This window comes from Panthera uncia (assembly GCF_023721935.1).
Source record: "Panthera uncia isolate 11264 chromosome D3 unlocalized genomic scaffold, Puncia_PCG_1.0 HiC_scaffold_8, whole genome shotgun sequence".
In the NCBI taxonomy this organism is placed as follows: domain Eukaryota; kingdom Metazoa; phylum Chordata; class Mammalia; order Carnivora; family Felidae; genus Panthera; species Panthera uncia.
In genome coordinates this window covers 71,880,775-71,889,788 of record NW_026057586.1, presented here as the reverse complement: position 1 = coordinate 71,889,788, position 9,014 = coordinate 71,880,775, and the positions used below count along the sequence as shown (strand labels likewise).

At 52.5% G+C, this 9,014-nt stretch overlaps 1 protein-coding gene across 1 annotated transcript in view; it reads right to left on the bottom strand.

Moving 5' to 3' along the window:
- Positions 1-8,121: 8,121 nt before the first annotated feature.
- The window catches only part of LOC125914001 (immunoglobulin lambda-1 light chain-like), an 89,052-nt gene continuing 88,159 nt past the window's right edge, over positions 8,122-9,014 (bottom strand). Inside the window, exon 4 of the mRNA XM_049619108.1 lies at positions 8,122-8,581. Within this exon, the coding sequence (XP_049475065.1) occupies positions 8,262-8,581 (320 nt within the window). The 3' untranslated portion in view covers positions 8,122-8,261. The remainder of the gene's footprint in view (positions 8,582-9,014) is intronic.

The window sequence follows — 9,014 nt, the reverse complement described above, 5'->3', positions numbered from 1 at the left end:
CAGACAGGGATCCAGAGGAATCTGGAGTCCCCAGAAAGGGTGGCCCTGTGACACCTGGATTTCTGCCTTCGGGACCCATTTCAGACTTCTGACCTTCAGACCTATAAGAGAATAAGTGTGTGTTGTTTTCAGGCACTCAGTTTGCAATGATTTGTGACAGCAGCCATAGGAAATGAGCTCAAGGAGCCAAGGGACAGATTTTCCCAGGACACTTAGTGTGGCCCCTGCCCACAATGACATGCCTGGCCCATCCCCCTCTAGCCCCTCATAGTGCAGGGGAGGAGTGGGAGCCCAGGGATCCAGCAGGAAGGGCTGAGGGTCCTTGGTCCTTTCACCACCCCTCATTGTCAGAAAGCAGCCAGAACCCCAGACCCCCAAAGCCCCCAATGCCACCAAGGAAGTCCCCGGATGGATGCTGGTTTTCCCAATAACATCCAGGATTGAATGGAGATAGTTCTGAATAAATGATGCTCCATCCCCCTCCCCAGAAGATGGCAGGTGACTTTCTGAGCCATACACCTGAGATAGTACCCCATCTTTCTTTGGCAGAGTTGGGTCATGAGTGGGGGAGTGGCTCATAGGTCCTGGAATACCCAAGGGGCTATCAGACGGAGTAGGAGTGGGCTTAGAGATGCAGTGGATGCAGGGAGCTGTGATTTTGTGCCAAGGGTCCATTCTGGATCCAAGGGCAGGAGCTTGCCTGGCTGAGCCACACTGGGGCGAATCAGGGAACTGAAACCATGTAAGCACCCCCCACCACCTGGTGATGGTGACCTGGTAGTAAAGGAGACAGAGGACTCCCTATGCAGAAGCAGCTATAGCCTCCTCATGGTCATTGCCATATGCTGAGACTGCCAGGTAGTTATCTGTATGTCAGAGCCTGATTCCCATCAATGGGAAGGCCTCGGGTAAAACACGTCCCCACTTTTTATTATGGTACAAGATGCCTGAGACAGCACTGAGACACCAGTTTCCTGCCAGCAAAGGCTGTGTTTATTCTCAGAGAAATTAGGAGGCACTTATTTCCCTCCTTGCATTGATTCCTGGGGAGCTCAGAGCTCATTTTGGCAAGTGCCTGAACCTCGGGGCAGGCCTTTTATGGGACAGTTTCCTTCCTGGCTTCCTCCTATTCCTCTTATATCTCTGAACCTGTCATCACGTGAGAAATCAGAGTGGTCCCCAGATTTAAGAGCCTGTGGAGCCAAATTACTGGAATGTCCTGAACTCTATGGGTGCTCCAGCCTGAGGGAGTGACATGGAGTGGGTAAAAGTGGGTGGGAGCTGAGCTGGGCAGAGGGGGAGGAGGGCATACAGGAGGTGAGGACCAGGAGCAGAGGGGGTCCAGGCCAAAGGAAAGAGAGGATACTGGGGGTGTAGAGGGTCCCCACAAAGTCAGGGAGGGAGGGCTTATCTGGAAGTCAGCAGCCCTGGCCAACTCAGACCAGGGAGGTAGCAGGGAGTGGGCATAGCTGTGTGCTGGAGGAGGAATGGGGGAAGGAGGGGACAGAGGTACTGAGGTTCTAGTGACCAGACTCCTTCAGGTGACCAGACTCCTCATGTCCTGACTAGTTTCCTGGGAGATGCCCCCAGGAAGACCATGAGTGTTTTTGTTTCCCCTCAGGTTGCTTTCCCACTGGGTGCCAAGGATTGCACGCACCTCACCTTGAGGATCCTGGAAGGTTGCAAATTAAATATGAGACCAAAAAAGAATGAACAGAGAGCAATGGTTTCTGATTGACAAAAAGACATTGTATTGAGAGCTGATTCAGTGTAGGGAGCAGGGCTGGGGATGATGGGCATGGGGCCTGGAAAGACCCCTCATGTTTGTCAGGGGAATCCCAGTGCCTGAATCAGGGAAGCTCTGGCACCCTGTCTTTCGTCTTAGTCTCTCTGCAGGTTCACCCATCCTCATAACTCACCATCCCACCCCTGAGCTCCTCTGGTCCTGGCTGGCATCAGCCTTGAGACCTTGTATCAACTTGGGAAAACCATCTGTCCTACAGCATCGGGCTGTCTGAGATCTCCCCCCAGGTAACTATCCCTAGTATCTTCATATAGGGCTTCTGTCTGTCTGGCTTGGTCTATCTGTATTCAACAGGGTTTCTGTTTTTCAGGTTCTCCTCCCTTCCAAGGAGGAGCTTCTTACCTCACAGTCCCAGACAGTGAGACCCCAGGATTCCAGGGAGGAGCTTAGATACCAACAAGGAGGCCCTGGGGAACCATAGGCAGTGGGGCCCCAAGACCACTGGGGGTGGACACGGTCAGTACAAGAATGGTAAATATAGGGAAGGTCCAGAAGGTGGGTTATCCTGTCCTGCTGGCCTGTCTTCTATTCTGAAACATTCTCTGGGCTATTCTGGATAAGAATGAAAATATCCCATATAGAAAAATGAGGACTCCTTCTACCCTAGCGGCTGGAGGAGATGGTTAACTGGAGAGAGAGCTCTGAGTCATAGTGAGGAAAGGTAGGAAGAGGTCACTGGAACTGGCCCATTCTGTCCCCACCAGGTGCTTCAGAGCAGGAATAGGCTACAGGCGGTGGGATGGCCAGACAAAAAGGTGAAGATTCCAGAATGCCAGAGTGATTCAGACCTCAGCCACACTCAGGATAGAAAGGAAAGAAAAATGCTCTCAAATTTGACTCTGGTCCCCAAAGAGAGAGAATGGGGGAGACTCACCTAGTATCGTCACCTGGGTCCCTCCATTGAACACATAGCACAGTGATACAGCCTTGAACACAAACCCTCTGTCACCCTGGCACCATACCCTCTCCCCACCAAACCCAGGCCCATCTGCAGCTGCTTGGGAGGCTAAGAGTCCAGCCTCCTCTTTGTGGGGGTTGGGCTGGCCCATGGGAGCTTGAGACGGGGCCCCCCTCCCCAATGCACCTTCCCTTCCTCATGGGGTGAGCTTCCCTCCAGCCCCCACCATGGAGGGGTAGGAGGGAATGCCTGAGTGACATATCATAACTCAGGTAGCTCCTGGCAGGAGCTCTGTGTATGGCTCAGCTTGCTTGGGGAATGCTACCTGGGAGATCGGACAGCACGGTTTCCAACACAGACATCACGGGGCCTGTGCCTTCTGCAGAGCTGAGGCCCGTGGAGGGTTCTGGATGCCACCACATGTCCTAGGTACATGCCCAACATGGCCATGTGTGCAATAGCAGGTGTTCCTGTGTCATGGTGTGTTCGTGCAAGTTTATTGGGTGTGTGTGCATGTGTAGTCTGTCTGTGTGACAAGGAGCCTAGACCTGCCATTCTGAGTTAGCTCCTAGCACAACAGACTTCCTGGTTCTCAGGGCCCATTCACAACGCCTAAGAAGGTGTCAGTTCACAGTTCAAATATGCCCAAGGTACAATCCAGAATGTAATCTAGACATTGAACTCATGGCCTCAGTGACCACCCAGGGACATTTTGGTTTAGTGCTTGTGATGGCGTCAGCAGTGGATGGACTCTAAGGGGTCCCTGCCTCCCAGGGCCTTGAATACAGCTGGGCCTCCCGTGACACATGTGGGTGGAGGGGCCCCCAGTGTAAGTGTGGGTTTGAGTGGCCAGGGTCCAAGAACTGAGGGTTCTGTAGTAAGTATGACAGAGATGTCTGTGGGAGGGACACAAGACAGTGTCCCTGGGGAGGCAGGAGAGGGGGCTGATAAGAAAGGGAGAATGTTCTAGTCTGTGACGATGTGGAGTGTCTGTATGAGGTAGGAAACCAAGAAAACATGGCATCAAGTGAGGGCATTCATGGAAGTAGAGTGGGACATCTCAGGAGGGGGACTAATACCAGACAGTGAGGACCCAGGTCCAGAGAGGAGCTCAAACATTATATAAGAGTCCATGGGGAGCCAAGAGCAGTGGACTTCTGTGTTGCTGATGGCTGATGTGGTCCATGCAAGAAAAGTAAGCATAGAAATATGGCAGAGGATGGTCTATCTGGATTCTGCTGTTTGTATCTCCTCTTGTGGAATATTCTCTGGCAATTCTGGCTGAGAGTAAAACTACTCCTCAAAATAAAAATGAGGATGACTTCTGCGGGTTCCTCTCCAACAAACCCAAAACAATGATGGTCCCAAAGATGGTTGATTCAGGACAAAAAATGTTAAACCCAAATAACCAGAGAGCAAATTTATGACTGAATAAAGACAATTTATTGAGCATTGATTGGGTGCTGGCAGAAAGGCTGGGATAATCCTGTCTCAGGGAAGTCCCTCCTGGAGGTCCTGTGGCTCTAGGCCTCATTGGGTGGGTGGGGGTCTTGTGACCTAAGAGCACTCTGCAGGGACCACTCTCTTCTCCAGGTGCTCCCCTCATACGTGACCTGGGGTGTAGCTGCTTCTAGATTTCCACTGGTCAGGTGACAGGCTCAGGAAACTGCTGGCCACGTACTTGTTGCTCTGTTTGGAGGGCTTGGTGGTCTCCACACCCTGGGTGACGGGGGTGCCATTTGCCTTCCAGGCCACTGTCAAGTCACTGGGGTAGAAGTCACTGATGAGGCACACCAGGGTAGCCTTGTTGGCACTGAGCTCTTCAGAGGAGGGTGGGAAGAGTGTGACCTAGGGGACCGACTTGCGCTGACCTGTGGGGCGGGGGAGTGGTAGTAAGTCAGAGATCAGGTGTCCATGGCTGAAGCTCCTATCTCAGTCCTGATGTGGGGAACAGCTCTGTCATGTCCATGGCTCAAGTGCCCCAGCTGGCTGAGTTCAGGTCAGCCATGGGTAGGGTCACTCACCTTCTGTTGGAATGAATACGACTGCCACATTCAGTAGTGTCCCTCCTATGGCCTCAGACTCTCTTCAGGTCACATGTCCTCCTAATCCACACAGTCCTCCCCTGGGACTTGGTGGCACTGGCACTGAGACCTGCTTTCCCTTGTGAATCTGTTTACCCTTGGATGTTGGTATCACTGCCATAATGCCAAGTCACTTACCTGGTTACTGTATAGCTGGTCTGTCCTTGTTGTAGGGCTGTATTCCCATTTGAAAAGTAGGTTTCCTGCCCCCAGAGCCCCTCACACCATCATTGCAGCCTCCCAACAGGGACCCTCCCTGGGGATGCTGAGTGGGTAAGAAGTGGGAGTCCCTGGAGTTGGATTCCAGGGAGTCCTGTAGATGGAGGGTTTGTAGGTGAGGTGAATTTTCAGTTCTGAGGGATCTCCCTGTTCTGTGAATTGATGCTGGGGACTCTGACTGCCATGTCTGGAAGGCTGGCAGTCAGTGTCCCTATCACCTGTCCGTATCAGGGGACTCTGGCCCCATATATCTGCTCATGGCTCTTTCCTGCTGTGGTGGGCCATGAAGGGATGTACCTGTGCTGCCTGAGTGTCCTGACTGAAGGATACGGTCCTGAGACCTGTCCTGTTTCTGGTGTCCTGTCTGTGCCTATGGAGGTGGAAGGTCCCAGCACCAGGACCCCTTTTCCTCTGACGTTCTCCCTTAATCCTTGACCCCCTTGTCCCACTTCCTCCTTCGTGTCTCCTAGTACCCAGACCAAGGCTCTCCTCACTGTGATTCAGGAAGTTCTCTGCCTGGGACACCCTGAGGATGGAACCCAGTGTCTGAACCATCCCCAAAATCCACATTCCATGGCCCCTCTGGCAGCCCAAACTCCAGTCACATGCACTTCATCCCTCAATTCTCGGACTCTTTGAGCCCAGATACCCTAAATGGGGAGGCGACCATCCCCGAGTCTAGAGGACAAGGTTCCCACGAGGAGAGAGCTGGAGCCACAGTGAGGTCTGAATTCAGGTCTAGATCAGGAACAGTTTACAGGGATGGTCCCCTGTAGCCCTGACCAGACAACTGACAAGTCAGGACTGGTGGAGGCTATGAGGGGCAGATAAAAGAGGCAAAACTTACAGACCCCCCAGACCTTCAGCCTAAGCCCAGGTCACAGTAGAAAGCACAATAGCCTGAAATTGTACACTGGATCTGAAAGAGGAGGAAAAGGGGGAAAACTCACTGAGGACAGTCAGATGGGTCCCTCTACTGAAAATAGGACACCGTGACACAGCCTGGAACACAAACCCTCTGTCAGTCCCTCCACCCCTGACCCAGGCCAACCTGTAGCTGCACAGGAGACCCAAAGCCCAGCCTCCTTGTTGCGGGTGCTGGCTGGGCAGATGGGTGGGTGATGGGGATAATCGCTGGTGACCTGGATTTTCAGTTCCATGGAGGGTTCAGATTCCATCCTCAGTCATGGGGAGGGGTGGAGAGACCCTCTTTAGGTATGGCGTCAGAATTCAGCTAATACCATCCTTAGGAAGGTGCTGTGTGCTCTCCTCAGTCTGTGTCAGGATGTCATTGTAGAAGGGGTGAGCAAGGGTGTTTCAGCACAGAGGTGATGGAGCTGAGAGCCCTTTGCAGAGTTGGGACTCATGAGGAAGGTCCTGGATGTATCACTACATCGTCCACACAGGAAACAGTGGAGGTTTGGGGTCAGGAATGGAAAGTGTTGAGAGGAGACTCATGTTTCCCCCAAGCATTTAGATCCTTCTATAGGGTCCTGAGCTCCTGAATCCCTGCCTTTGGCTGGTTCTTCTAGAAGGTGGCATGATCACTGTTTAGTCTCTGTCCTTAGCCCCATGAGGAGAGTTGTCATGCCATTGGGGTATGTGGGCTGAATGTAAGCTGGATAGACCTGGTGGGTCCATCGTGCTTGGGGAGGCACGCACTGGGTCCAACAATTTCGCTCTGAGCTGATGTGTGGGAGTCTGTGCTGGTCCCTTGAACTGACTGAGAATCACACATGCCCCCACGTACAGGAGCATCACTAGCACAGGGTGGCCCCACCACATAGGACAGATACTGTTTCCCTACACTGGACCATGACTTTGTGAGGGTCTCTTTTACCCAGGGCCCTGGCCTGCATCCAGGCCCAGGGCTGTTACCTGCAGAGCTCACACAGGAGACACACAGGTCTGGCATTCTTTCTGTGACACAGTTGCACACTAAGCCAGCACTCCTGCTGTCTTTCCTGATTTGCTCTCACTTCATCTCTCAACTCCCTCACACCAGCTCATGAGGTTGCTTGTCTCACTCCACCTAGACCCCAATCTGCAGGGCCTTCTATTGTCACTGGCTGGCGTTGAAGCTTCTATAGGGACTAAGTTTTCTTTGTTCATGTCCCATCCTGGGACGTAGTGCAACATCTTCTACCCCAGGTTGTCTTGATGCTTCCATGGAGATGTTCACCATGGGAGTGTTATAAATGAACCAATGGTTCTGTGATCATCATGTGTGTGCATGTATGTTTCTGTTTATTGGTACCTGTGTGTGTGCTTGTGTATGTTATGATCAGATCCCACACTGAGATCCTAAGAAGATGAGTCAGTTGAGAAACGTGTCAGCAGCCCATTCCCAAAATGGGAGCCTTGATTTATAACATAGAGGCCCCAGGCAGGTTACATAAGCACAAGTGGGTTTATGGGTTGGCCTGGCCTCAACAGGTCCTGGAAAGCATAGCTGGTGTCTGTTTCCCAGAAAACTTGGATGCAAGTGGGAACCAAGAGACACTGTTGTGTGGAGGTGCCAGCAATGGGAGAGTGGGTGTGAGTGACCAGCGTCCAGTCAGAAGGTCCTGTAGTAAGTGTTGCAGGGAGTTGGTGGTGGTGCGGGGAGACATGTGATTGTTCCTGGGGTAGGAACAGAGGTTCTCATAAGGAAGGGAGGAACATTCCCATGTGGAGAATGTTCACATGGGGTAGGAAACCAGGGAAAACATGGCATTGAGTCGGGGTCTAGAAAAAGAGAAGAATGGACACATAAGAGGGGCAAGTTGTAGACAGTGTGGCGCCAGGTACAGGGAGAAGCTCAGGATTATCCTAGAAATCATGGGGACCCAAGATCAGTGAGGGCAGCCATGACTGGCAGTGGACATGGTTCACACAAGAAGCAAAGTATGCAGACGTTGTGGTGGATAGTTTCTCTTGTTTCCGCTCATTGTATCTCCTGCTGAGGAATATTCTCAGACAATTTTGGCTGAGAGTTAAACTACCCCTCAAAAAACATGAGGAAGCCAATCTTTCTGTGGACTCCTTTCCCAAGAGGCCAAAAGAGTGATTTCCCCCCCTAAAGATGGTTGAGCTCAGAACACAAAAAGTTAACTCTAAAAGACCAGAAAGCATGATTTCTGATTGAGTAAGAGACGTTTTATTGAGCAACGATTGGGTGCTGGGAGAAGGGCTGGAATGGTCTTGGTACAAGGGGAATCCTTCCTGGAGGCTCAATGGCTGCACATCCCCTTGGGTGGGTGTGGGTCTCAGGCACCTAAGAGCACTCTGCAGGGACCACTCTCTTCTCCACGGTGCTCCCCTCATGCGTGACCTGGCAGGTGTAGCTGCTTCTGGATTTCCACTGGTCAGGTGACAGGCTCAGGTAGCTGCTGGCCGCATACTTGTTGTTGCTCTGTTTGGAGGGCTTGGTGGTCTCCACACCCTGGGTGACAGGGTTGCCGTCTGCCTTCCAGGCCACCGTCAAGCCACTGGGGTAGAAGTCACTGATGAGGCACACCAGGGTGGCCTTGTTGGCACTGAGCTCCTCATTGGAGGGTGGGAAGAGTGTGACCGAGGGGGCCGACTTGGGCTGACCTGTGGGGCAGGGGAGAGGCAGTAAGTCAGAGATCAGGTGTCCATGGCTGAAGTTCCTACCTGAGTCCTGATGTGGGGAACAGCTCTGTCATGTCCATGGCTTGGGTCTCAAGGGCTCCAGCTGGCTGAGTTCAGGTCAGCCATGGGTAGGGTCACTCACCTTCTGTTGGAATGAATCTGACTGCCACCTTCAGTAGTGTGTGGGTCCCTCCATGGCCTCAGACTCTCTCCCGGTCACATGTCCTCCTAATCCACACAGTCCTCCCCTGGGACTTGGTGGCACTGACACTGAGACCTGCTTTCCCTTGTGAATCTGTCTGCCCTTGGATGTTGGTATCACTGCCATGATGCCAAGTCACTTACCCAGTTACTGTATAGCTGGTCTGTCCTGGTTGCAGGGCTGTGTTCCCATTTGAAAAGTAGGTTTCCTGCC